Here is a 27,106-nt window from a genome sequence, read left to right as displayed (position 1 = left end):
GTGCAGTAACAATGTATATATGATATATATCCATATTATTCAACTATTATCAAATTTCTTTATCCCAACTATTCGGCTCTTTTTCGCTTTTTCTCATAGAACAAAACGAAATAAAGCGATCTTCTTCTTACATATAATGTGGAAGTACAGCTGCATCTATAATAAAAATAAGCTCCTTGAGAGTTGTCAAGTGTATATAGACTGTACAACAACTCGTACCACTAATAATTTCACGATGCTAAAAATTAGACGTTTTAGCACTTTCAGCAACAGGTTAGGTCCTTTTCCACCTTTAAATTCAGTGAAAGATAAATTTATCTTCAAGTCATCATCGGAGACTAGTAGCATCAGCTCTATAATAGAGAATAAGCAAGAAAAAGGGAACGTGATCATTAACGGTTGGATTGACGCAAAGCCAAAGAAAGTTGGTAAAAATTTAATTTTTGGGACCTTAAGGGACACCAATGGTGAAACCATCCAAATAGTTGATTCTCAGTCTTTACTGAAGGATAGTCAAGTCGAAGACGTTGTCCAAATCGTTGGTGAATTATCCGAAAAAAAGAAGTCTGGCAATGCGGCTTCCCAAGCTAATTGCCATAACAAAGAATTTGAACTCAAGCTTCTAAACTTGCAAAAGTTGAATCAAGCCAACAAGAAACCTTCTCAATTGCAAGATTTTAAGATCAAGGATACTAACTTCCCTCCAGAATATAGGTATTTACAATTGAGACTACCCAAATATCAAAGGAACTTGGAGTTAAGATATGAAGCATCTAAGAGTATAAGGTCCTTGTTGGACTCCTTTAACTTTGTTGAGATTGAAACACCGCTCTTATTTAAATCTACACCGGAGGGTGCTCGCGAGTTTTTGGTTCCAACAAGAGGTAAAATAGATGGCGAAGCTTCGTTTTATGCGTTACCGCAAAGTCCACAGCAGTATAAACAATTATTAATAGCCAGTGGCGTTCATCGTTATTTCCAGATTGCTCGTTGCTTCCGTGATGAAGACCTTAGAAGTGATAGACAACCCGAATTCACCCAAATTGATATGGAAATGGCATTTGCTGCTGGTAAAGACGTCAGGGAAGTTATTGAAAAGGTTGTCACCTGCACTTGGAATAAGCACAATGTTGCAGGAACTGATTTACATACTTTAGACAAGGCAGGAAATATAGTTCCTGCCTCTTCTGAACAGAAGATTGCCCAACTTACCTACCAACATGTTATGACGAACTATGGTATTGATAAACCTGATTTGAGATCGCCTGATTTGAAGATAATGGATCTATCTGAATTTAAGGCATACGGTTATACCAATAAAGACTTTCCTGTGTTTGAAGTGTTAGTGCTACGTAACGCCTTTGAGAGTATGGAAAACTTTGAAAAAGAATGGGGCTTTTTATCTAAAACTGATAACTACAAGAGTAGAACGCCAATAGTTGTTCCAATCGAAAATGAAGACGCTCAAACGTCTTGGTTCAATAAATTCTTGTCGATTGCAGCTTTTGAGAACCCAAAGTTAGTCACTAAATTCTTAAATCTGCAAAAGGGTGACATAATCATCGGTTCGACAAGAGAACCGACCCGCAGACTCTTCGAAAACCCAACGCCTTTGGGTAGGGCTCGTCAACTAGTCCTACAAACTGCGAAAGGAAAGGAACTATTCCGTAAAACAGACGCCTCTGTTGCAGCATGGGTAGTTGATTTCCCGCTCTTTTCACCTGTAGAAAAGGCTGAAACAACTCAAAGGCTCTATCCGGAATATGTTCCGGACAGTTTCTGCTCCACCCATCATCCATTTACAATGGTCAGTTTGAAGGACTACAATAAATTGGAATCTGATCCTTTGGCTTGTCATGGTGAACATTACGACCTTGTTATTAATGGAGTGGAGTTAGGTGGAGGTTCAACTAGAATTCACGATCCAGAGTTGCAAAATTTCATTTTCCACAATATTCTAAAGATTAAGAACTCAGAAGAACTCTTTGGTCACTTGTTGAATGCATTTAAAATGGGAACCCCTCCACATGCAGGATTTGCTATTGGTTTCGATAGAATGTGTGCTATGCTATGTGGCACTGAAAGTATCAGAGATGTAATTGCATTCCCTAAGAGTATCAGTGGTGTGGATAAAGTTGTTGGTAGCCCATCAAAGGTTCCATCTTATACACTTACTGAATACAATATCAAATCTAACACGGATTTGGATTAATGAACCATTCGTAGAATAGAGATGGAATAGTATCTTGTAAATAGCATCCACCTAACCCATTTTAATTTGATGTATATATCCCGTAAACATGTGCGTCTTATGAACAGTTCTACACGTGAGTATTGTCTGTATTTTCCTTATTTTCCAGCAAGTGCAGAAATAGATGATTACCGAGCTCGTTCAAAGAAGTGCTTATTGTCAGACTGGTTCCTACCGCTAGAGGTGATAATTGTTCATAATTCTGGTGGATTTGATTAGGAAGTATTCCTCTAGTGGTCCTAAATATTTCATTTGAGGAGAGAATGTTAGGAGAAGGAAGGGAATATGAGGGTATCGTACCAAAATGCCAATCATTATCAGAATCTAGATTGAGTTCACCCCTGGTCTGTGGCCTAATTTCCGCCGTTCTTGTCAAATCTGAATCTGCGCTACTCCATAGAGAAGTTGTGTCAAACTCCGTACTACTTTCATCTTCTACAGTTGTTTCCCCCTCTATATTAATGTCTACTGTAAAATCTAAATCCGGGAATTCTCTGAAAAGGTCTTCTTCGGGAAGTCCTATAACAGTTAATGAATCTTCGTCATAGTCAATAATTATCATGGATGAAATGGTGTCTGCCACAACAGAGCTCGAGCTGAGCATACTCGAATAAAATATATATCAACTGGCTCTAACCCTGCACTTCCTGTTTTAAAAAAATCGCGATATCTTCCTTCTGTTGATGTATTTCAAGAGTTGTACTGCAACAACTCCATTATATTTTGATAGATGAGTTATAGATCTCCTTGATGATACGTGTATAAGTATCAGGGAGAGAAATGACAGTTTCATTTTCTACAGTTTCTACTTATGTTGAAATGGAAATGTACGCCAAGAAAAACACACTTGGTAACAATATTTTATTTTGTTCATCGCTGAGAAACTGTCGTGCGTCAGCGAAAAAATGTAAAAAGTAAAAAATATTAACTTTACTGCAAACACTTCAGGTAAACTAATATATCGAAGAAACAAAGCAAAGTTTTCAAACATAGTTTTAAAGAATCTAAAATGTTGCGAAGTCTATCTCGTACATAACTCAGATTGGAAATCTATGTATGCTACTAAAATTAAAGAATATTATATTATGAGGATTTATAAGCTCTCGGCATAAAGTACGTTCTGGACGTAAGGCGGTGTGAGAGAAGAATTTGAAGTGGGTTCATTTATGAGTTAGTGAGAAGAAACTTAATCTCTAGCACTTTTGAGAGATTCAGATGCATTGAGTTGATCGATCTTAGCAAGATCTTGTTCTCTCTTCTTCTCTAATTGATATCTTGTCACCTTGAAGAAATCGGTAACGGCTCTTAAGTACTCTTGAGGACGTTCGTTTAAGATGAAATGAGTTGCATTAATTTCGTCAATGTTGTGGTAAGGGAAATATTGGTTAATTGCTTGCAAGCTCTTTGGGTTGATGAAGTCAGAGCGGGTAGCCTTGATGAAGTTAACAGGTCCCAAGAATTGCTTACCCTCGAGTTCCTGAGTTGGCCAAGCTGCAACTTCTTTAGTAACGAAGTCCATCATGTGTCTAACTGGGTTTTTGAAATGTAGCATACCGTCGTCATAGTTGATAACTGGAGATCTGTATTCAACCACACGAGGATTGTTGATGATGTTGCTTAATAGATAGTATCTGATACCAGCATCTGGAATGTACTTCTTCAATGCCTCCGAGGCTTTGTGTCTCCATAGCTTGTCATCTGCTCTAACATTATGGTGATCTAGCAACTTAACGCAAGATTTCACAAGGGCAGTTAGCAAAGGCTTAATATGAGGTTGTTCTTCTGGAGAGTTGTCAATAATACAAGCAGCACTGAAACGTTCTGGATGTTTCAAACAGGCAAGCATGGCAACCTTAGCACCCAAAGAATAACCCACAAGGTTAACCTTACCCAATGAGTGTGTCTCTGCGAAATGCACTAGGTCGTTGACTAAAGTGTTGTAATCGAATGGTAGAGCATGTTCAGAAGATCCGTGGTTTCTGATATCGACAGTGTAGACTGGAGTTTGCAAAGCGGTAGCAAGCTTCTTACAGTCATGTCTATAATTGCGCTTAGAACCAAGCAAACCGTGATAGAAAATGATTGGTTCTGGACTGTGGTATGGCATTTTACCAATTACAGATCTTTCTGGCAAGTGCAGATCATATGCCATATCGACAGTTTCCTTGATTGGCAATGGCAAAAGCCCTTTTTGTTGGTTGAAGGCTCTGGCAGTAGCAGAGTATGCTCTTCTGGTAAAAGACCAGTTAGATGGTCTGACGGTGTAAGCGAGAAGCATCTTGTTCAATGTTGTGTTGTGTGCTTTGTTCGGTTTAAAACACTATTGGAATTTCAGTCCGGTAATTTGATTCGCAGAATAAGTAAATGCGATCGATATGTTGATACTAAACGAAACAAGACCTAATAATTGTGTGCAAATATACCAATATATACCAATATATATATATGTGTGTGTGTGTGTTGTACTTCGGTGAAAGTGTGTGTATAGATAGATAGACACGTTGATCGCATAATCTATTAACGTTCAATAAATTGCCGCAATCCTAAAAAAACGCCTACCAAATTGACACTGGACAATGCTGTCTATACAACCAGCAGAAATACTAGCTATCTGCCTCAAATATTTCGTAGAATTGACGCAAGGCTATGCATGTTCTACAGTAAACTCCGAACAACGCAAAACAAGGAGTGGAAAGAAATTGTTTCAAGAACCACTGCACAAAGCCAAGTAAAGACAAAAAACTACGGCATTCTAGCCCCTTGGTGCAGGGACAAAACACCAAGCCCGAAATACGGCAAACGAAGTAACAGACGCAGAAAATAAACTTCGAAGATGAAATCCCAGGAGAATAAAAAAGAAAGACCGAAAAGTCCAGATAATCGCCCAGAAAATCTGTAGTAAAAAAAAAAGATCCTGAATGGACTTTAGCGCGGAACTGTTCTAGCGTCGACTATTGTAATACATTTTATTTATTTTTTTTTTAATTTTTTTTTTTCTTCTTAGCGAAGACACAGCCGGAAAATAAATAAAAAAAAAAAAAGAGAGAGAGAAAAGGGACTACGATAATCTCTATTCACACGGCTCATACAAAGCCAGTAGATAATCCGATTTTTTTCTTTAAGTAGAACAGAGTCCGTGAAGTGCTTAATTACATAAACTATGCACTTAGTGGAACAGAAGTTTAAATATACTACTATGCGGTTAGGTATCTTAAATTAATACACCTTTTTTAGCCCATGCACCCAAAAACGAAGACAACATCTTCTACTACAGCAGCAACTAAAATTGGTTCATTGCTAGGGGTAACTAAAACTCCGGGTTAAGTAAACTGCGACGCCTGCCATTCGTGTTCTAAGGTTCCGATTTTTCTTCGCTAGCTCTTCGGCCTTTATAGAATAGTAGTCTCTCAAGCTGTGAAAAAAAAAAAAAAAAAAAAATAATTGTGATATTGGCATTAAAACTCTCACTACCATATTTTAACAGAGATGAAAATCGACGGACGCTTAAGTAGATAAGATAGATCAAAGTTCGGAGTGGATCTGTAATTGGATCTTGGGGGTGTCGTTAAACATGTTCCGCTTAATTAGTAGAAGGTGTTATTCGGTGCACGGAGCGCCAGCAAAGGCATCAGCTTCTGCAGTACGCCAGCTCACTGTGAAAGATATTATAGACAAATATCACAATGGAAGTCCTATATCGATGGTCACTGCGTATGACTACATCACAGCAAGCTGGGCACAGAAAGCTAACGCAGACATGATCCTTGTAGGAGATTCCGTCGCGATGTGCTCTTTGGGGTACGAGTCCACGACCCAACTTTCGTTGGAGGAATTCAAGTACCACGTCGCATCGGTGTGCCGTGCTCCTGGAAACGCATTTGTTGTAGTAGATATGCCCTTCGGGTCATTTGAGAAGTCTATACCATCGGGCATCGAAAACGCCTTTCAATTGCTACATTTAAATCCTCGAGTACAGGCTGTTAAAGTCGAATGTGGTCTTGCTAAGAATGATTATTCTTTGGATTACATGCGCGAATTGATCAGACGGGGTATACCTGTAGTAGGTCACATCGGATTGACTCCGCAAAGAGTTCATTCATTAGGAGGTTATAAAGTTCAAGGGAATCAACAGACTGCAGACGCCATCGCGCTATACGATGTAAGCCAGCGATTACAAGAGATGGGGTGTTTTGCTCTCGTCTTAGAATGTATTCCCCATAAAATTACATCGGTAATATCCAAAAAGTTACAGATTCCCACAATTGGCATTGGTGCGGGACCTGGTACTAGTGGACAGGTCTTGGTACAATCGGACCTACTGGGTATGCTTACGGGACACGTTCCGAAGTTCGTTAAAACGTACGCCAATTTACAAATTGACGCAGTTTCCGCTTTAAATCAATACGTAAAAGAAGTTCAAGATAAATCTTTCCCCAAGGTTGGTGAACACACCTTCAGGGTAAGTGATGAAGTTTATCAGGATTTCGTCTCAAAGGTAGATAAAGACACCTGATGACAACTCTTGTATATATATACACGATTTCTATTTTTTTTCGGAAAAATCAATAGTCTGTCCAAGTTCAGGACAGTAGCATCTATCGCTTATTTCTTCAAATCCCGCTAACATTTCAAGCTTCTCCTTAGGTTCCCTGAAGTACTCTCCACTCAAGATGAAAGTACCCCAGTGGATTCCCAGGGTATTTTGAGCATTTAAGTCTTTCATGATTTTAATAACTTCTTGTGGATTAATGTGGCGTGGTCTCTGATGCCATTCTGGACAATACTGCCCACAAGGTAATAATGCCAGTTTAACGCCTTCTCCATATTTATGTGCCATTCTCTTGTATAGATCTTGTACAAAGCCTGTGTCTCCAGCGTGGAAAAGTACGGGTTTGGAGCCCTTGTGAACAAAAAATGAACACCAAAGGGATCTATTTGCATCCAGAACAGACCTTCCAGACCAGTGCATTGCTGGTACAGATGATATTTGATATACCGTTTCTTCGATGTTACGATTCTTTGGGTTATTCAATTTAACATGGCACGTTTCCCACCATGATAACTCTATAAAATTTGAGACGCTATTAGACAACATGTATGGTGCCAATCCCTTGGGCACAATCCATAATGGTTTTTGAGGACTATTATCTCCCCAAAACTGTAAGCTTTTTTCATCCAAATGATCCGGATGGTTATGAGATACCAAAATAATATCTGGAGTTGGCATATCCTCTATTTCACAAGGCATAACAGTGATTCTTTTTGGTCCAATAGTTTCATTAATCAAATGGTTCGAGAATAAAGGATCAGTCAGGATCTTCAAATTATCTAGTAAAATGAGACTACAAGATTGACCCAACCATGTAAAATTAAGATGAATTGCGTCGTCTTTACCAACTACTGCTTTGTCTTTACTAAAGGGTTTCAATTCAACTTCTATGGTGTTTGTAGTATCTTTGGCTTTAATATTAACATTATCATCATTCGTTAGCCAAAAAGGTTTATGAATGGGCATTAGTTCGTCCATTTTTTCCTTACTTCGTGGCAAACCTCCCCTATTCAACTGAAAGACCTCAATGAGTCTATTGAAAAAGAATTCGTACACAGTTTGAATCCTATATTCATTGAAAGGGTTCTCAAAACGACCCAGTATCTGCAAAGGTGAATATTTGAAAAGAGTGGATTCGAATGAAATATCTTCAGGATCTTCAAGTTCTGTTTCTCTTTTCGTGATTTCATAGTTAGTCTTACCGAATACATAAATAGCATATCCGGTATAAGGTACGAAAAGCGCCAATGCTGTTTTGAGTCCAATGCGTCTAGTTTGTTTGGTAGTTTTACTAGTATAGTGTCTTTTCAGTAGACTTTTGGGAGTGATAACTCGAAACATTTTTATCTCTCCTCAATTAATACCTTTTTAGTGTTATTGTCTCTATTAGTGTATGTTGTATACTGCTTTCGTATTCACAAAGTTTCTTAAAGAGTAAAGCTCATAGATATACTAGCATCATAAGAATCTGGTTCTGACAGTAAGAATCGACAAGGCGGAAGAGAAACCTCTAGATTGTAGGCACTTCTGTGAGTGTCCTCGATGCGTAAGGTTTTGAAATTAATTTATGCGTCAATAGTAAGTAAGTGATGAGCTCGCATGTAATGCTGATTTTCTTTTTTTTTTTTTGATATGAAAGGTTAGAAATATTTTATTTACCATTAGTTAATTCATGAAAGAGTTTATAAAAGCTCATCGCATTGAATAAAATGGGGTTCTTAAAAAAATATTTGGGATAAACCAATGCTAAAATTATCACGATTTGGTAGAAATATATAACAACAGTAACGTACTGCATGAGAGATGTCTTTCAGGAAAAGAGGTGAAATATTGAGTGATAAGAACGCACCAAAGAGACGAGAAGTTTCTCCTCGTCTTGGGCCTCAGAGAGATTTACCAGCAAGAGGCCCTCCAACGGGACCCCAAATTTCTATTCAAAGAAATGCGCCTCCACACCCACAAAGGATAGTGCCTAATACTAGAGGTATAGAAAGAGATATGATGGGTTTACGCATTGGCCGTTCGCCCAATGCAACATTGGAGGATAATTCTCCATTGCTTGACACGTCTCATCCAGGTATACGACCATCTCCAGCTACATCACAACAAACTACATCAACTGGATGTTCTGACTTGGATAAATTGATGGGACATATGGGCTTCCCTCTAGGGAATTCACTTCTAATCGAAGAGGAGTCTACAACAGATTTTAATTCAATTTTAACTAAAGTTTTTGCAGCGCAAGGTATTGTACACAATCGTGTCGAAAATCCAGCAGGGTATAAGGATGGTAATACCCATATCATTGTGCTTTCACTAAACCATCAGATAGCTAAAGAACTCCCTGGTGTATACAAAGGATCTAGAAAAGAAATCAAAAAATCCAAGATAGCAGAAGAGCAGTCTAAGGTTACTGTTTCAAATCTTTTAGAATCTCAGAATCACACGCCTAAACAAAGAGATAAAGACCTAAAGATTGCATGGAGATATGGAATCAATGATAGAAATGGTGAAAAAGCAAAGTCTGGTCGTGAGTATGATCAGAACGAAACTTATCCAAACTATAATCATCAATTCGACATCACATCAACTTTAATTCCCGTCCCTACTTCCAACGAAATATCGTTCATCTCGCCATTCCTTCCTGTCGTTTCAGTTCTTTCACAAGTGGAGGCTACTATTAAGAGACACGATTCGAAATTAATAAGAATCCTCATTCCTAATATTTTGCATCCAGCATTGTATCCACCTAAGATGGCCCAACTTAAAGAGATAACCCCCCTCTTACATGGATTGAGGTCCATTTTGAAAAAATATAAGACGAGATGTGTGATGCTCTCCACTATTTCAACGGCGCTCTTTTCTAATCAACCAATTTTCATGGCCCAGATAGAGCAGCTTTTTGACGGTGTCGTAGTGTTGGAACCATTTGGTCAGGAAATGTTACAATTCTTGGAAAGAGCTTACAAATCCCAACCAAACAAGATACAACACGGTCTAGTGCATATTAAGAAACTTCCAGTGTTTTCCGAAAGAGGTGAGATGCACGTTGCTAAATCGGAATGGGCTTTCAAAAACGGTAGAAAAAGGTTTGAGATAGAAGAATGGGGTATTCCGGTTGAAGATGATGACAACTCGCAAAATACCCAATCAAGCACATCTCACACCAACGAACACGATCATGACCACAGCCATGCGCATACTAAAAATATAGAGTTTTAAATTTGATTAATTATCTTTAATCGGTAAATACAGTTAATTAATTCAGCACGTGACTTATGTTTCTTGTCTCGGGTTTCTCGCTCTAAGGTCTGGTTCTCTGCTTTTTTATGTGCCACGTAATTTCAGTATTGAAATGGGTTCTTTCTTATAAAGATAAAGAGAAATTTCTTAAAGGATACATACAATAGATGGATGATGACACCCACTTATGTTATGTATCGCAGAAAGAGGTTTATGTATTGGGGTTACAATCAAGACCGTTTTTAACTTATTGCTTAAGGTAAGTTAAAAGTAAGATTAACGGTGCGTGTTCACTTAATAGCTGGCCTTTCGCAAGAGGTTAGAATAAATAGTCAACGGAGCGATTAACTATAATTTGAGCGTGACATGGGGTTGAAAGTATTAGGGTTTAACCAAGATGCGACGTGTTTTTCAGTAATTTCTCCAAATAAAGGAGTGACTATATACAATTGTGATCCTTTTGGAAAATGTTTTGAGTTGGAAAAGTCAACTGGGAATGAAGGACAACTTGACTTCTTGGTGGAAATGTTATTCTCTACAAGCTTAATTGCTGTTGTGGATAAGACCATTGGAGCATCAAATAGAAAGAAATTGAAAATTGTGAATACGAAACGAAAAACCACTATATGTGAGCTCACATTTCCACACGAAATTGTAGATGTTATCATGAACAGAAAGATAATATGTGTGGTTCTGAACAGTGACCAGATATTCGTATATGACATATCATGTATGAAGTTGTTGCGCACAATTGACGTTCGTGGAGAGAAGTTGAAATACGTGCACAAACCAAGAACGGCGCGAGCAATTGATGAAATGGGGGTTAAAGTGGCTTTGAGCAGTGATAACTCTAGTGTTTTATGTTACTCTTCTTTTTCGAACTTGGATAAAGATGCGACACCACTAAATAACATAGTGGTGTTCGATGCTCTGAAGTGTGAGCAGATAAAAGTATTACCAGCTGTACATCACAGCAATGTGGCATGCATCGCGTGCTCATCCGACGGTACGTTAGTGGCTACTGCCTCGGAAAAGGGCACTTTAATTAGGGTATTCAAGACATGTTCTAATGACGACGGGAGCAATGAAAACTTGGTAAGTGAATTCAGAAGAGGATCACGACCCTGTCATATAGATGAGATGAAATTTAATGATGATAACACTCTATTGGCATGTGTAGGGGCATCGGACACTATTCATATTTTTCATTTACCTTCAACTCTGGAAGCTGTTGGTACAATTGATGAAGATGATCTTTTGCATCAGAGTGCAGGTTCGTTATCAAGTAGTATAACTGGATTTCAACATATATCTAAAGGGTTTGCAAATAGATTTGGAAAAATGGTGATATCAAAGATACCAACTCAAAATCAACAAAGGCACATGGCGTACATAAAGATTCCAGAAAATATAAAATACCGTATTGGTTTTCCTAAGGAGGTTCCAAATTCCATATATATATGTGGTGAAGATGGTAACTACTTGGTGTATTCAATTCCCACTGATGAACCTGGACCATGTACATTGACGAAGAGTAATACTTTCGATTAAAAAGATTTCGATTAAATATATATATAACCTAAAGTATTACATGTATATTAAAAAACTGGGGAGAAAGGAATAATAAGGTAAAATCATCACCAGAACTTGTACCATCTTTTAGCATTTTGCTTATTCCCTGAAGGTAAGCCATTACTAACAGAAGACTGATGTGCTTCCCGTAGTGAATTAAGTTCAGATTCTAATTCCTTAACCTGATGAATGTACTCTAGTTCCTTCTCTTCATAATCTAGTTTCCACCACAAGTAATGACCAGAAAGGTACACTATGGAACCCATTAGAAGGAACAACCATGCCGGTCTTACAAATTTCTTGAGTGGAGTTTCTTGCGTCTTTTGTTCTTCCTGTTGCAACCTCTTTAGCATTTGAAGCTCATTTTTGACATTCAATTCGTTCGTCTTCTGGTTTATTAGTTTGCTAATCAATTTTGGATCCACATCATCCAATGATTTGAGTTTCGCAAGATCCTCCAATGTCTTTATTTCAACTTGAGTATTAGGACTATATGACGCTAGATAGCGGCGAAATGGAACTCGTTTCGCGCTGTTTAAAGTCCTCAAAAGCATATCTTTAGTCTACAGAGTTCAGTAGCAGTTAATGTTGTGCCGATTCGAGCTTCAAATACTGCTGTGTGCTCTGTTTTTCTCTGTATATTCATCATAATCATCATATTCTGAAAAACAGTCTCTCATCTTCCATTCCTATTTACAATATGTGAATATACATACAATATTTGATAGTAAAATAAATTGTATATATAAAATGTTTTGCGAGTAAATGCTACAACTGTCGATCAATTTCTGTAGATTCCGTAGGCCTGTTTGACCTTCCACACTTCAAACCTCGACTTTTGCTGTAATTCAGTCATCTTGTTGTGATAGAATGAATCGTTGAAGCCATTATCAGCACTGCCGTCACTTCTGATGATAGAACCAATACTCATGAAAAGACCGAATGTGGCGGCAGAACCAGCGATATATTGACCAAGAGTTCTAACGACCCCGTTAGGCCCAGGGCCTTGTGTAATGATTGCAAAACCACCGAAAAGAATACCAGTACAGACTCCGACGGTGGTACCCATCATCAAACCCATCTTGAACTTCTCCCAGTTCGATGGTTGTTGTTGTTGGCCATAGACTTGTGGTGGAGGTGGCATCTTGTTATATTGATGTGCAGTTGCTGAACTATTGTGATAGCTATTCTGATTTGAAGAATTACTTTGACTGGGGTATCGTAAGCCAGTTTGATTGTACTAGAATTGTGGTTTTTTTTGTATCGGAAAATCTTGAAAATTCATGGAGGAGAACATTATTGGTTTGATAATTGAACCAATCTTCTATGAGGATGAAAAAGGCTTGCAAAGGTGATCCAAAGACAATTTAGTATTAATCGTTTCATTAAGGTGCAGCTGAAGTGCTGCTAATTGGAATTAGTGCCCTATGTTCGGTGTGCAGAAATTTACAATTGTTTCAAAACCTAGTCATAGGCTAATAAGCAGGACATTTTACAGGGCTCTCACTACTAAGAATGATATATTGCAGATCCTTCGGGAAAGAGGCCTGATTCAACAAGTGTCACAACCTGAATCTGTTCTTACTCAGAAACTACTCAATGGTGATAAGATCAAGTTATATTGCGGTGCGGATCCCACAGCAAAATCATTGCATCTGGGCAACTTATTGCCTCTAATGATTCTTTTGAACTTTTACATTCGAGGACATGATGTAGTGTCTTTAATTGGGGGTGCCACGGGGAAAGTTGGTGATCCAAGTGGTAGAAAGACTGAGAGAGATGTGATTGAGGAGAATAAAAGGCAAGAGAACATCGAACGAATTGTTTCCCAATTTAAAAAATTCTTCACCAACGGTCTTAAATATTATGAAAGCAGGATGCAATCCCAGAATGCAACCGTCGCTTCTCAGGCAGGTGAAGTGTTTTATAGAAACAATATTACCTGGTGGAAGGATGTTAAAATGTTGGATTTCTTAGCCTCATATGGGAAGCATATTCGTATTCAGAGCATGTTAGGACGTGACTCAGTGTCTTCAAGATTACAGAGTCAGGATGGTATTGGCTTCAACGAGTTCACTTACCAGATCTTGCAAGCTTATGATTTCTACCACTTATATTCCAATGAGGATGTTTCAGTGCAAGTTGGTGGTAACGATCAATGGGGGAACATTACTGCAGGAATTGACCTCATAAACAGAATTTCGCCTCAATCCCTTAAAACTCGCCCTGCCTTTGGGTTGACGGTGCCTCTTTTGACAACATCTACCGGAGAAAAATTTGGTAAGTCCGCTGGTAATGCAATCTTTATTGATCCGGAAATTAACTCAGCTTACGATATGTACCAATTTTTTGTTAATACAACTGACGCAGATGTTTCCAGATTCTTGAAAATATTCACGCTCTTATCCATGGAATCGATTCAGGAAATCATGCAAAAACATGAGCAGTCACCAAACGAAAGATTCGCACAAAAGTGTTTAGCCTTAGAAGTAGTCGATCTCATTCATGGTGTTGGGAAAGGCTTGGATGCACAATTTGTGTCTAAAATTCTATTTGGCAACTCCTCGGACTTTGCTGACGTCAAGGCCAATGACTTAATTAGGGTTTTCACTGAGAATAGAATATTGAACAGAGTGCCAAAATCTGTATCTCTTTCTGATTTAGTATGTCAGTTGACAGAGTGTTCCAAAAGTGAATTCAAGAGGAAGGTGAAACAGGGATCAATCTACTTGGGCCCTAGTAAGACAAAAGTCACTGACGATATTGCTGACTTTTCGCCATATATGCTTGACGAAAAAGTTCTACTATTGAGAGTGGGTAAACAAAAGTGTTTCGTCGTTGAATTCGTTTGAAATATCTAAATATCTTGTATATATGTATCTATGAAATCTATGTAATCGTTGCTTACTCGCCAACCTTTTTATTTACCGTACGCGAAGATTTGGGATGCACTCCACGAAATAACTGCCCACAACCACAGTGGAACAGGTAACAATAAAATAACAAAACAATATAGTAGGTTATCAGGTTTATTCCAATTCAATGCTAGAAAGCTTAATCCAGCAATTGTAATAAGGTTGAAGACAACAAATACAAGACATGCTACACGCTTGTTATTTTGGGTCCCAATACCCATAGTGTACTTTAAAATACGATGATCCACCGCTATAATTGTGCTTCGAGTTCTGAAATCTTACAGAACAACACTATAGTGTCATTTGATTGGTTGTTGTAGATGCTATAGGTAGTCAGGCTATCTTCCGATTTTGTGATGTCTTCTATTTACTTATGTGGGGGTTCTATTGACACTTTTCGAAGAAAGTGTTAACAGCGAAAAGATTTATTTTAGATATAATTATTACGTATCATATATTAAAGAAAGGGGATCGATCTAAAAGTGGAACATTTGATAAGAATAAGAACAGGGTGAAAAACATCACAGAACATCTCTTTGACGATTTAAAGTGCTGCGGCTTAGTAAAATGTCAGACTTCCATGAGACGCTCTCAAATATATCCAAGAAATTCTTGGAGCTCTATCGTTCTAAAATCTTATCCCAATGGAAAGGAAGCGCATCTGATGGTGATAAACAACGATTCGTTGGACTTCTAAATCAAAATGATTTTGCCAGGCAACTTTATGGTCTTTATAAAACTTTGTGTTTCAGATATGAGAACGATGAGTGGTATTCAATAGTTCTTGACACATTAGATCTTGATCTGATTTATAATAATGTGGATAAGGCAATTGCTGAAAACAATGCGACAGACATTGAATACCAAGATTATTTGGTTAAAGAATTACTTAGATATTTTAAACAAGACTTTTTTACCTGGTGCAATAAACCTAAGTGTATTAGATGCGGAAATGACTCTAATATGGAATATAGTGGCTCAAGTGGACCAAACTTGGAAGAGGCTAAGTATGAATGCGGAAATGTCGAGCTTTATAGGTGTAATGTCGAAGGTGATATTACTAGATTTCCTCGTTATAATGATCCAATGAAACTATTAGAAACTAGAACAGGAAGATGTGGTGAATGGTGTAACCTCTTCACCTTAATTTTGAAATCCTTTGGATTGGAAGCTAGATATATTTGGAACAAGGAAGATCATGTATGGTGCGAATTTTATTCACCAAATCTTAAAAGATGGGTTCATGTGGATTCATGTGAACAAAGTTTTGATGAGCCACATATATATTCTCAAAATTGGAACAAGAAAATGAGCTATGTATTAGCATTCAGTCATGATACTGTGCTTGATGTAAGCAGCAGGTATATCTTGAAAAACCAACTACCAAGAGATGCAATCTCAGAATCCGATCTTAACTTTATCTGCGTCTATCTAACCAAACAATTGAGAAGACGCATGAATGATGATCAATTATACACACTGGCCTGTAGAGATGAACAAGAGAGACTGGAATGGGAAAAATCGAAAACAAAACAGGATGAAACTAAAGCAACCACCACCCTCTCTGGTTCGCAAGGTAGAGAAAGTGGTTCTGCAGAATGGAAAGCACAAAGAGGTGAAGACGGAGCTTAATTTGTGCTTTGAACTCTTCGTGATATTATTTCTCTTTTAAAGTCTTACTATTATGTCATACGTATATATACATATGGATAACTTTTCTTAGCGTGTGAATTTATTTAGCACCATCGCTTATGTGTCCCATTATTTGACAAAAGACTCGAGGGTGTCAAAATACATCGCAATTTGCTTGGTGATCCAAGGATTGTAGTTTCTGTCTAGGTAGGCTAAATGACCACCCAAATCGCTTTCCACCAGCAAAATATTAGGGTTTGCTTTTGCTTGCTCGACAGGGATATTTTCTTCGCCGATGACTGGATCATCATGAGAGTTAATCACCAACGTTGGAACATTGATAGAAGGTAAACGGTTTAGAGAACTACCAACCTTGTAATAATCCCAAGCTGAATCAAATCCGACGGCCTTTGAAGTAAAGGTCTCATCAAATTGTGAGGGTTCTGTAAACTGTTTGGCCTTTTTCAAGTTTTCACGTGTGAATGGATAATTAGTTGGATTTTCCGGAGAAACATTTGTTGGTTTTTCACCACCTTTCCATTCAACTTGGTTCATGTTTACTTCTAAAGTTCTTACCAAAAAGTGGGTGATGTTTTTGGCAAATAACTTGCGAGCCCAGAAGTCTGTCTTCATCTTATTAGCAGAGAGAACTAGATCCCATGGATTACACAAGAGAGTGGCACCAGAGAGTAAACAAGTATCACCTTCTTCTCCTATGTAATTAGCCAGCATTGTTGCACCAAAAGAGAAACCAACAGCATAAATCTTTCTGTTTGGATCACGTTTATGTTCTCTTTGAACCAATTCACGTAAATCCTCAGTTGCAAAAGCATAGAATAGCTTGTGTGAGACTACTTTGGTACGACAGCAACCTCTGGTGTTCAAAACTGCTACCTGGAACTTCTCATCTGAAATAGTAGAAAGTTGTTCGGTTAAGGATCTGATAATTGGTTCGTGACTACCACCAGCTAAACCATGCATCACAATAATTAACGGTTTGCTCGTATCATCTAAAAGCCCTTTTTTTTCATCCTCAGTCATGTATCTTGTGCGGGGGTGCAAACGAGGCCAGCCTTCTGGATGAGTCTTCGCACCATCTTCTGCAAGTTTCTGCTTATTATATGAACCAGTAGCAGGATCAAAATCATAATCTTTCTTCCAATCATTCCGGACCCAATCGACACTAGCGATACCACTGTCAGACAATTCAAACAACTCTCTCCCATAAAAGACATTGAATTTCTTCGAGAAATCACCTGCAGCCAAATACATAGTCTGCAAGATACCTGTGAACAACATTGGGTGCAATTGGAATTTCGCTCCATCTGCCAAGTTAGGAACTTCCTTAGAAATCAATTCATGCAATTGTTCCTCGGTACCATCCTTCTTTTGGAGTTTAACGGTACCTTCTTGTCCAATATGCTGAGTTATAGTACCGTTATAACCCCAGTGGGCAGGATTAAATAAGAATACCATCTCTTTTTGAATGTATAATTAGTTGTACTTTGAAAACTTTTGATCAGCAACCAAGAGATCAATGAACAATGTCGAAAATGGTTCAGGGTCTTATTTCTTCCGAACAATTCAGGGTCTTTTGACTCTGCGGGTCTTAGAGCTTTCGATGTCTTTTTTTTATTGTATCTTTATAGTTCCCAAATGAATTATTTGCGTGCTTTTCGGTAAAGGGGTATACCAACCGAAACTGTCAGACTTAATCGGCTATAAGAAACTTGTTTTAATCACGTGGTGAAATTAAGAAAAACTTGTATTACACTAGTTAAATATGGTGACGGAATTTTAATTTTTATGTTGTAGTATTTACATGGGGCATTAAAATGTAAGGAAGCCAAGATTTAATCGACTTCCAAGTTAATAGATTCCACTGAGGATCTTTGCTCTTGGGACTTTGAAAGTAAAGCTTGGAAAAAGTCAATACTCATTGCATTATTTCTCAGCCGGGCTTCAACCTCTTTCTTCTTAGAAGTCTTCTTGTCAACGACTAACTCGCAAGCCTTGACAACTTCTCTTGTAGGAAATTTGAAGACTTGTGATACTTCCTTAGAGACCCGATCAGCATTGTTATGGGCATAGTCAAGCTCTAATAACCTTTCTCTGTATTTTTCAGATAACTTCATTGGTAACGCTCTTGGAAGATCATGGATCAAATATGCTATACCTAGAAAACTTCCTACGATTAGTAGTGAACCTGACAGCTTTTTCAAGGATCTTAATGAGAAAAACATAGATCCATTTATCAAAGCATTTTTGAGCATCGTAGATCCTCCAAATGAGTAGACTAAAAGAGTTGGTATCTTAGATGTGAATATTAACGATGGGTTTGTCCAGTATTGGGAAACAGAGTACGAAGATAGAGCGAGTGATTGAGACCACGAATTCTTCTTAACAGACGATGTATCTTCTTTACTGCTGCTGTCGTGACCGATTCTAAGTGGTGGTTTTACTAAACCCCACGATAAATAGGAAATGAAACCCTCTACAGAAGGGTCTAGGAAATTACTGATCCCCAAAGGAACATCTAACTTTCTGCTCAAGTTATGCTTCTTTTTCGTGAACATTAGATCACTTTTGAACACCAAGTTAGACATGAAATCATCACCTAATTGTTCCTTCGCCAGGTTGTGCATCTCCTTAACCGATTCTTCGGCATTATTTCTTGCATACTCTTCACTGATTTGCACACTTGTCAATATCTGATCGATTATGAAGGTTCTCACGCGCTGGACGTAATCATAGATGGATGAAAGCCCAGTGTAAGGTGGGAATTCAGATGGTGTTAACTTTAATGCCTGGTTTATTTTCATCTTCGTGTATCCGTACACCTCTTTTGTAGAGAACTCGGAAATTTTGTCGATGGATTCGACGAGTCGGGCACAGCGCTGAGCGGCATCATGTAATTGGGGCTGTAACTCTTCTAGTGCCGCGTTAAGATCACAGTCTTCTTGTTTGTATTTTTCCAAGTTACAAGCTGAGATCTTCTCTATATCTTTCAGTAATTTTATTAGGTAAGTCTTAGCTGGTAAGAGTTTCGATAATGAGCGCTTTTTGAAAACGAAATTACGTAAATTGTCTTCAAGTTGATCAAAATCTGGATCATCATCGTTCAAAATACCGTTATCATCTTCAGGATGATCGCCATCTGGACCATCCCCACCATCATCTGGAATTTTCCCATGACTAGACACAAAGTGTACAAATTCCTTGTTCAGTTTGTAAGTCTCGGGTGATATCTCTTTGATTTGGTCTAAAATCAGCTTTTTACAGCGCTCTTTATCTTTAATGTGATCGAATTTGTTGACAACGAAGAACATTAACTTCTTTTCCCTGGATGCCATAGTGATAAATTCCCTTGCGGATAATGTTAATTGATTTTCGGCATTGACAACGAATACTACTAGATCAATTTCTTCTTGACGAGACATAACTTCAGTAGTCTTAACGGAATCCATATTTAAACCAGGGGAATCGATCAAAGATATATCAGCAGTACCATTCCTTAGTAAGCTATATTCGACAGGTCTTTTATCGTCTTTAATAAAAACTTTTAATAAGATGTAATGTTCATTATCATAAACCAACTGATCTAGCTTTTCAAGAGGGTGATCTTCATATGTTGATTTATCTCTAATGTCATACAAAATAGTAGCATCCTTCACAGAACTTGCCACAGTTTTAGGAATAGCATGAACTCGTTCCATATTCATATTCTCTCTCGCTTCTACTATTTCACAAAACACATTAGTGCATGGTAATTGATCTTCGGGCAATACTTTCTTTCTGAGAAAGGCATTGCATAGGGTCGACTTACCGGAGTTCAAGTCACCAGTAATAAACACTTTAGATGAAATGTCTTGAACACGAGTCTGTAGATTAGTCAAATGATCGATAGCAGATAATGCTTGTGCTTTAAACAACTGCGAAAGGGCGCTTTTGTCTAATTCCATATTATCCTTACCATCTAGCTTCACTTTGAGCTGGAGAACTTCTAGAGAATCTGGATTCTCGGGAATATAGATGGCACGTTGGTTGTTTTCGGTAATCAAATCATTAATTAAAGGCCGGACAGTATTGATGGAGTTTAATAAGCTATTTCTGTTTAGGGAGTATGATTGTTGCGTTAAATGCGAAAAGAACATATGATCGCGAGATCTATCACGGCGATGGGATGAGTGACTTTGTAGCAATCTGTTCATTTGTCCATTTGTAAGGCTAATACTGGACTGTAGCTCGTTTGATGTAATTTCTAAAGGATGATCTTCAATCAACTCATGCTCATTTTGTGAGTTATCGCCATTAGTGAGGTCATGTGGTGTCTGCTGTTGTGACATGGTTCATAAACAGCGATATGGGTAGTGTCCTGTTATTTCGATATTATGTGTACTTATGCTTGATCCTGTCTATTACTTGATTTCTTTGGCAGTTTATGCTGAGACTGTAATTAATTACATCTTAGCCCGATCACGCTCTTTATTTTCAAACACTGGTGTAGAAATTTTGCGATGCCCCATATTTCACCTAATATTTTGAAATTTAGATCATCTTCGAATGGGGTTAATATAGGCAACATGAGGTTCAAACACTACTGTTTTAAATATGGTTACGTTATTCTATCCTGCGTTAGTCGGCATCACTGAATGAAGTCTATATAGGTTATAAAAAGGTTCGTTTGTTGTCTCTATTTTACCTATATGTAGAAAGATATAAACTAAAGTTAAGAGATAGGCTGACTATTACTCTTTGAGAAGAATAGCTAGGCCATGGCTGGCTCTTCTATGGTATTATCTGAGGGATCAGAGGACTTGTTATTTCTTATTACATGATATCATTTTTTCTTCTTAGATTGAGATCTCTTCTTTCTCTTTTGTTTCTTTAGGAAGCTATAACACTCTGTTTCACCAAAACCATACAATGGCTTGAAACTGTCTATAACACCACAATCCTCGAATAAATTAGGGAATAGCCAAAACCCTCCTTTTTCGCTAACAGCTGCCAAAGATAGTAGGTAGATAATGAACCTTAAAATAGCAATACCGAAGAAAGCACCAATCAACCCCAATGCTAGAAGAGATAAGTAATAGGTTGCACGCTTCATGTAAGGAGGCCATAATGGGTAACATACAAAAGCCAAAACACCTAGTATTATGCCTACTACCATGACATAGTCCCAAATAGTTTTAGGGTTATATGACCAGACGTAGTATTCATCTGGCTGTAGGGTAGCTTTGTCTGATAGTAATAGGTTGGGGTGCGATGCGTTTGGTTTCAATCCATGCTCTTTACACTCGTGAGAGTGGAGTTTAACAGCGGGAACCACCAATTGGGTTTTTATCAAGGACACGAAAATATTGCGCGCGTCTTCATCACTATTCACCGGTGGGTATAAGTTAGGTTGTTTATTCGATTTCGATTTGTATTGATCACTCTGTAAAGCTCTGATGAATCGCTTATAACGGAAAAAGTCAACTAAACGCGAATCGAAAAGACCTTGTCTTTGTTTCAATTCCTTATGAGTCCTTAATAGTTTGGCAATAGCCAATGCAGACTCAGGACTTGGTTCTGTCATTTTATTAGGATTTTAATTCTTCAGCTTCTCTAACACAGTTTTTAATGCTATTCCTCTAAACAAACGCACTCCAATTATCGAATACCTAGAACTTCTATCAACTCTATAAGTATCTGGTTGTGAGATTCAGCTCTGAAGTGTTTCTTTACAAGATTAACAATTGCAATCTTCTATGTATGCTGTGGTATACGTAAACGGTAAGAAAGCTTATGACATTCTGTTATAATATCATTAGCAGTTTTACATTACCCTGCAACTATCTGGTTTTGTGCTTATATGCACGTGACTCTATACTGTCATTGAACACGAACTTTTCTCGCACTCAATCTGAATCTTTCTTTATTTTAATTCTCTGGGAGAAAAAAAAAAAAAAAAAAAAAAAAGAAAAAAGAAACAGCCCGTTCCTCTATTTTGTAGTACAAGAAAATTTTTAGAAAATGCAAGCTCATCTCATCTCATCTCATCTCATCTTCTCATTACAGAAGAGAAGTAAGTGGTAGGCAAGTTCACATCCAAGGTCTTAGTGAAGCTTTACTAGATTCGTTGTTCTTTGAGTGGAGAGATAACTGCATACACCACACGGATCATCCCTTGAGAAAAGACAGACGTAATGCAACTCTCTTGGAAAGACATTCCTACTGTGCCTCCGGCCAACGATATGTTGGATATTGTGTTGAACAGGACACAAAGAAAGACACCAACTGTTATTAGACCTGGGTTCAAGATCACTCGTATCAGAGCTTTCTACATGAGAAAGGTGAAGTTCACCGGTGAAGGTTTTGTGGAGAAGTTTGAAGATATATTGAAAGGTTTCCCAAACATCAATGATGTGCATCCTTTCCACAGAGATTTGATGGACACTTTGTATGAAAAGAACCATTACAAGGTTTCTCTAGCTGCTGTCAGCCGTGCCAAGTCTTTAGTTGAACAAGTCGAAAGAGATTACACCAGATTATTGAAGTTTGGTCAATCCCTTTTCCAATGTAAGCAACTTAAGAGAGCTGCTTTGGGTAGAATGGCTACCATTGTCAAGAAATTAAAGGATCCTTTACTTTACTTAGAACAAGTCAGACAACATTTGGGTAGATTGCCATCTATTGATCCAAACACTAGAACTTTATTGATCTGTGGTTATCCAAATGTTGGTAAGTCCTCTTTCTTGAGATGTATCACTAAGGCTGATGTCGAAGTTCAACCTTATGCCTTTACCACTAAGTCTCTCTACGTTGGTCACTTTGATTACAAGTATTTGAGATTCCAGGCTATCGATACCCCAGGTATTTTGGATAGACCAACCGACGAAATGAACAATGTCGAAATGCAATCTATCTATGCAATTGCTCATTTAAGATCCACTGTTCTATATTTCATGGATTTATCTGAACAGTGTGGTTTCACTGTTGAAGCTCAGATTAAATTATTCCATTCCATCAAACCACTATTTGCTAACAAATCTGTTATGGTCGTCATAAATAAGACTGATATTATCAGACCTGAAGATTTGGATGAAGAACGTAAGAAGTTACTTGACACTGTTTTGGAACTACCAGGTGTCGAAATCATGACCACTTCTTGTCACGAAGAAGACAACGTTATGGCTGTCAGGAACAAGGCCTGTGAAAAATTGTTGGCTTCTAGAATTGAAAACAAGCTAAAATCTCAAGCTAGAATTAACAACGTCTTGAACAAAATCCACGTTGCTCAACCTCAAAAGCGTGATGATGGTGTTGACAGAACTCCATATATTCCCGAGGCGATTGCTAACATGAAGAAATATGATCCAGAAGATCCAAACAGAAGAAAATTGGCCAAGGACATCGAAATCGAAAACGGTGGTGCTGGTGTGTTTAACATCAACTTGAAGGAAAAATACCTATTAGAAGATGAAGATTGGAAGAATGATGTCATGCCAGAAATTATGGATGGTAAGAACGTTTATGATTACTTAGACCCAGATATCGCAAGTAAATTGCAAGCTCTTGAAGAAGAGGAAGAAAGACTTGAAGCTGAAGGTTTCTATGAGTCTGACGAAGAAGAAACTTTTGAAGGATTTGAAGCTGACGAAATTGCTGAAATAAGGGAAAAGGCTGAATGGATCAGAGATAGACAAAAGAAGATGATCAATGCTTCCAGAAACAGAAAGGCATTAAAGAACCGTGGTACTATGCCTCGTTCAAAATTGGCCAAGTCCTACGTGGATATGGAAAAACACATGTCTTCCTTAGGTCATGACATGACTGCTCTACAAGACAAGCAAAGAATTGCAGCAGAGAAGAATAGATACCAGGAATCTGGTGCTGATGTTGTATATGGTGGACAAGAAGATTCTGTTCCTGCAGGTAAACTAAGACAAACTGACAGATTGACAGACGGTGTTGCTGATGGTTCAATGAGATCCAAGGCTGAGAGAATGGCGAAAATACAAAGAAGAGAAAGAAATAGAATGGCCAGAGCCGGTGAAGCTGATAGACATGCTACTGCTTCTCTACCTAAGCACTTGTTCTCTGGTAAACGTGGTGTTGGTAAAACTGATTTCCGTTGAAGATTTAGGTCGCTTGCGATACCTTGGATGGACACAGTATATTTTTCTCTTTTTAGCACACATATTAGTCACTGCTACTTTTCCTTTATTTTGTCTGCATGGGTGGGTTAAAGTTATATATTTACTCCTTAATTTTGTATAATAGTTCAAGTACTCTGTAGTAAACTTCAAGAGCTACCATTGATATTTTAGAATATGCCATATTAAAGTTCTCTGTTAAGACGTTTGTTCAATCATTAACATCTACATTTGGTTTTCAAAAACTGAAAAATCTTCAAAAATGTGAAAAAACAAAAACAATGAAGCCAACTAGGGTACCAAAGGAGATAATCTTAAACTCTGTACCTATGTCATTGTCTGTAAACATCTTCAAAAGTTTTTGCTTTTATTTTTCCACACAATACTCAAACCTCTTCTAGAAAGCTTTCTATAAAAATATTCTTATAAAGTATTTTATTGAGTACTTTTATTTGTAGCTCAGTAAAAAGATAGTTTATACAAGACCTACTCAACATATGTCGTCACTAGTGTAAAAAAAAACTCTACAATGACTAGAAGATTGTATATATAAAAATATTCCTTTTATTATTTAGGTGTTTAACCAAGGGTTAATGGGTGTTAATTCCGCTAAGAATCAATTTGATAATTTGATTTTCACTCATAAAATATCTCTTTACCTCATAAAAATCCTGGCGTCAGTGCTTTTGAGATGTCACAAAATGAGCAAATAAGTAATCTTCTTGAATTGAGCAAACAAGTAGGTTCAAGAGTACTCCATTGTGGAGTGTATTAGCTACATGTTTTATATGAGCATTTAAGTATTTGATATAATCAAACAAAGAATTAAAGATAAATATAATAAGAACCGTAAGTTTTTGATTATGGTCGTTAATCGGAGTAATAGTATCCTTTCAACAATAACAAATAACAGCAAAATCGTTAGAAAAATCGAACGAAAGATGGATGATTTACCATCTCCACTTGTTTCAATAGGGAACACCCCAGTAGGAATGACTGAATCAAAACTAGAATCTTGCTCGATGTCAAGTGAGCTTAGCGAAGTTAAGGAAACTGAGTTTTGCAGCGTTGGTTCCGCAGAAGGGAGTAGTTCTTCAGATAACAAAAATATTCAACCTGAAAATCAGGCAGAGACAGTTGTTCTTCAAAATGACCCAATTGAAGAGTACACACCTCCCTACAGTGCTCTTTCAAAATTCCAGATTGGATCGATCCTACTAATTATAATATACATCGGATTTTTAGGGCCGGTAACAGGTAATATCTACATTCCTGCATTGCCTTTACTTCAAAGAGAATTTAACACAAGTACTTCAACAATTAATGGTACAGTTGCTGCATTTATGGCTGTTTTTGCAGTTGGTCCATTTTTGTGGGCAGTTCAGGCTGATTTTGGTGGTAGAAAGTTTCTATACATCGTGTCACTTGTTATAGCGGTTGTAGCTAATATTCTTTTGGCAGCAGTACCCAAACATGTTTCTTCTCTTTATATTTTAAGAGTTTTTCAAGCTGTGGGTACAAGCGCTGTAATCCCTTTGGGTGTTGGAACTGTGAGTGATCTTATTTCTCCTAAGAACCGTGCAAAAGGAATTTCGTACTTTATGTTAGGCCCAAATATGGGTCCAATTCTTGGTCCAATTATAGGCGGCCTCATATTAATGAATGGAGATAGTTGGAGGTGGTTATTTGGGTTTACCTCGATAACTACAGGGATTGCTCTTATAGCAGTTATTATATTTCTACCAGAGACTCTTAGGTGCATTGTAGGAAATGGTGATCCTCGTTGGAAAAATGATCCCCAATTTCCGCAATCTGAATGTGTAGAAAAACTCATCGGTCCAGAAGCTGCACCAACACCGGAAGTTCATTTACAATTATTCGCAAACTTAGGGCCACAGAAACCAGTTAATAATACACAATTGTTCACCAAATTGTATCCAAGACCCCCCAAGCCGACATGGCGTAGTTACTATGTGACGTTTTTGGAGTTGAGAGTCTTGATATGTTCCATGTCAACGGCAATACTATTTGCCTCCTATTACAGTTTTAGCGTAATTCTATCTCACGAGCTACACAGTCGGTTTCATTTCAATAACCTTGAAATTGGGGCTTGTTATGTTTGCCCTGGTGTCGGATTGCTGTGTGGTTCCTTGAGCGGAGGCCATCTTTCAGATTATCTTAAAAAAAAATCGAAACATTGGATACCAGAAAATAGACTTTGGTTTCAAATATGGGGTTTAGTATTCAGTATGGCTGGATGCTTCGGATTTGGTTGGGCTATTCAAAAGAAATTGCATATAGTGGTTATATTACTATTCTCATTTTTGTTGGCATTTGGAATGACATGGTGCTCCAACGCAACTATGACGTTTTTAACAGAGATGGACAGAAAAAAAACTGCAACATTGGTATCTATCAGTAGTTTCTTCAGAAATGCGGCTGCAGCAGTAGCTTCGGCTATAGTATTCAAATTAAATGAAAAAATGGGAACTGGTTGGTGTTTCACCGGATTGGCATTCTGTGATTGCGCTACTATACTAGGTATCGTTTACTTGATGATGGAGGGTAGAAAGAAAGACGACAAAAAAAATGCCACTGTCACCGCTGTCGCATAATTCAAATAAGGGTAACAATATTAAGGGCCCACATTATATAATGTTCGTGGAGTATATAACTAATAAAACACTTTTCTTTTTTTAGTGTATATTACAGTAATTTTTTTTTCGGACAATAGAATTCACGTATTTGATATTGTTGAGCCACAATTGTGGTGTACCCAGCTTCCTAAATAGGCTGCATACCT

General features: G+C 37.8%; 16 protein-coding genes across 16 annotated transcripts; 8 read left to right on the top strand and 8 right to left on the bottom strand.

The window, feature by feature from the left end:
* Positions 1 to 19: 19 nt before the first annotated feature.
* On the top strand, positions 20 to 2,212 carry MSD1 (aspartate--tRNA ligase MSD1; the record flags this gene model as incomplete). The annotated part of the gene is made up of 1 exon (XM_022822498.1): positions 20 to 2,212. The coding sequence occupies one exon, from the start codon at positions 20 to 22 to the stop codon at positions 2,210 to 2,212; it is 2,193 nt and encodes a 730-aa protein (XP_022674314.1).
* Positions 2,213 to 2,321: 109 nt separating this feature from the next.
* KLMA_10806 (uncharacterized protein) lies at positions 2,322 to 2,855 on the bottom strand (the record flags this gene model as incomplete). Its single annotated transcript, XM_022822497.1, has 1 exon — positions 2,322 to 2,855. One exon carries the CDS (start codon positions 2,853 to 2,855, stop codon positions 2,322 to 2,324), a length of 534 nt encoding a protein of 177 aa, XP_022674313.1.
* Positions 2,856 to 3,437: 582 nt separating this feature from the next.
* On the bottom strand, positions 3,438 to 4,529 carry KLMA_10805 (alpha/beta fold hydrolase; the record flags this gene model as incomplete). The annotated part of the gene is made up of 1 exon (XM_022822496.1): positions 3,438 to 4,529. One exon carries the CDS (start codon positions 4,527 to 4,529, stop codon positions 3,438 to 3,440), a length of 1,092 nt encoding a protein of 363 aa, XP_022674312.1.
* Positions 4,530 to 5,822: 1,293 nt separating this feature from the next.
* ECM31 (3-methyl-2-oxobutanoate hydroxymethyltransferase) lies at positions 5,823 to 6,764 on the top strand (the record flags this gene model as incomplete). The annotated part of the gene is made up of 1 exon (XM_022822495.1): positions 5,823 to 6,764. One exon carries the CDS (start codon positions 5,823 to 5,825, stop codon positions 6,762 to 6,764), a length of 942 nt encoding a protein of 313 aa, XP_022674311.1.
* A 30-nt stretch (positions 6,765 to 6,794) lies between these two features.
* On the bottom strand, positions 6,795 to 8,141 carry FMP30 (N-acetylphosphatidylethanolamine-hydrolyzing phospholipase D; the record flags this gene model as incomplete). The annotated part of the gene is made up of 1 exon (XM_022822494.1): positions 6,795 to 8,141. The coding sequence occupies one exon, from the start codon at positions 8,139 to 8,141 to the stop codon at positions 6,795 to 6,797; it is 1,347 nt and encodes a 448-aa protein (XP_022674310.1).
* A 462-nt stretch (positions 8,142 to 8,603) lies between these two features.
* ELP4 (Elongator subunit ELP4) lies at positions 8,604 to 10,022 on the top strand (the record flags this gene model as incomplete). Its single annotated transcript, XM_022822493.1, has 1 exon — positions 8,604 to 10,022. The coding sequence occupies one exon, from the start codon at positions 8,604 to 8,606 to the stop codon at positions 10,020 to 10,022; it is 1,419 nt and encodes a 472-aa protein (XP_022674309.1).
* Positions 10,023 to 10,409: 387 nt separating this feature from the next.
* On the top strand, positions 10,410 to 11,594 carry ATG21 (Atg21p; the record flags this gene model as incomplete). The annotated part of the gene is made up of 1 exon (XM_022822491.1): positions 10,410 to 11,594. One exon carries the CDS (start codon positions 10,410 to 10,412, stop codon positions 11,592 to 11,594), a length of 1,185 nt encoding a protein of 394 aa, XP_022674308.1.
* Positions 11,595 to 11,680: 86 nt separating this feature from the next.
* On the bottom strand, positions 11,681 to 12,169 carry INA17 (Ina17p; the record flags this gene model as incomplete). The annotated part of the gene is made up of 1 exon (XM_022822490.1): positions 11,681 to 12,169. The coding sequence occupies one exon, from the start codon at positions 12,167 to 12,169 to the stop codon at positions 11,681 to 11,683; it is 489 nt and encodes a 162-aa protein (XP_022674307.1).
* A 227-nt stretch (positions 12,170 to 12,396) lies between these two features.
* Positions 12,397 to 12,759, bottom strand: MGR2 (Mgr2p; the record flags this gene model as incomplete). The annotated part of the gene is made up of 1 exon (XM_022822489.1): positions 12,397 to 12,759. One exon carries the CDS (start codon positions 12,757 to 12,759, stop codon positions 12,397 to 12,399), a length of 363 nt encoding a protein of 120 aa, XP_022674306.1.
* A 283-nt stretch (positions 12,760 to 13,042) lies between these two features.
* On the top strand, positions 13,043 to 14,467 carry MSY1 (tyrosine--tRNA ligase MSY1; the record flags this gene model as incomplete). Its single annotated transcript, XM_022822488.1, has 1 exon — positions 13,043 to 14,467. The coding sequence occupies one exon, from the start codon at positions 13,043 to 13,045 to the stop codon at positions 14,465 to 14,467; it is 1,425 nt and encodes a 474-aa protein (XP_022674305.1).
* A 630-nt stretch (positions 14,468 to 15,097) lies between these two features.
* Positions 15,098 to 16,162, top strand: PNG1 (peptide-N4-(N-acetyl-beta-glucosaminyl)asparagine amidase; the record flags this gene model as incomplete). The annotated part of the gene is made up of 1 exon (XM_022822487.1): positions 15,098 to 16,162. One exon carries the CDS (start codon positions 15,098 to 15,100, stop codon positions 16,160 to 16,162), a length of 1,065 nt encoding a protein of 354 aa, XP_022674304.1.
* Positions 16,163 to 16,291: 129 nt separating this feature from the next.
* Positions 16,292 to 17,638, bottom strand: EHT1 (medium-chain fatty acid ethyl ester synthase/esterase 2; the record flags this gene model as incomplete). The annotated part of the gene is made up of 1 exon (XM_022822486.1): positions 16,292 to 17,638. One exon carries the CDS (start codon positions 17,636 to 17,638, stop codon positions 16,292 to 16,294), a length of 1,347 nt encoding a protein of 448 aa, XP_022674303.1.
* Positions 17,639 to 18,015: 377 nt separating this feature from the next.
* Positions 18,016 to 20,508, bottom strand: FZO1 (mitofusin; the record flags this gene model as incomplete). The annotated part of the gene is made up of 1 exon (XM_022822485.1): positions 18,016 to 20,508. One exon carries the CDS (start codon positions 20,506 to 20,508, stop codon positions 18,016 to 18,018), a length of 2,493 nt encoding a protein of 830 aa, XP_022674302.1.
* Positions 20,509 to 21,002: 494 nt separating this feature from the next.
* Positions 21,003 to 21,743, bottom strand: SEC62 (Sec63 complex subunit SEC62; the record flags this gene model as incomplete). Its single annotated transcript, XM_022822484.1, has 1 exon — positions 21,003 to 21,743. One exon carries the CDS (start codon positions 21,741 to 21,743, stop codon positions 21,003 to 21,005), a length of 741 nt encoding a protein of 246 aa, XP_022674301.1.
* A 610-nt stretch (positions 21,744 to 22,353) lies between these two features.
* Positions 22,354 to 24,285, top strand: NOG1 (putative GTPase NOG1; the record flags this gene model as incomplete). The annotated part of the gene is made up of 1 exon (XM_022822483.1): positions 22,354 to 24,285. One exon carries the CDS (start codon positions 22,354 to 22,356, stop codon positions 24,283 to 24,285), a length of 1,932 nt encoding a protein of 643 aa, XP_022674300.1.
* An 881-nt stretch (positions 24,286 to 25,166) lies between these two features.
* DTR1 (Dtr1p) lies at positions 25,167 to 26,918 on the top strand (the record flags this gene model as incomplete). Its single annotated transcript, XM_022822482.1, has 1 exon — positions 25,167 to 26,918. The coding sequence occupies one exon, from the start codon at positions 25,167 to 25,169 to the stop codon at positions 26,916 to 26,918; it is 1,752 nt and encodes a 583-aa protein (XP_022674299.1).
* Between the last annotated feature and the right edge of the window lie 188 nt (positions 26,919 to 27,106).

The sequence above is a fragment of the Kluyveromyces marxianus genome, chromosome 1 (assembly GCF_001417885.1).
Source record: "Kluyveromyces marxianus DMKU3-1042 DNA, complete genome, chromosome 1".
Taxonomy (NCBI): domain Eukaryota; kingdom Fungi; phylum Ascomycota; class Saccharomycetes; order Saccharomycetales; family Saccharomycetaceae; genus Kluyveromyces; species Kluyveromyces marxianus.
Note: the sequence above shows the minus strand (reverse complement) of the source record. Positions and strands in the feature narration are given on the sequence as shown.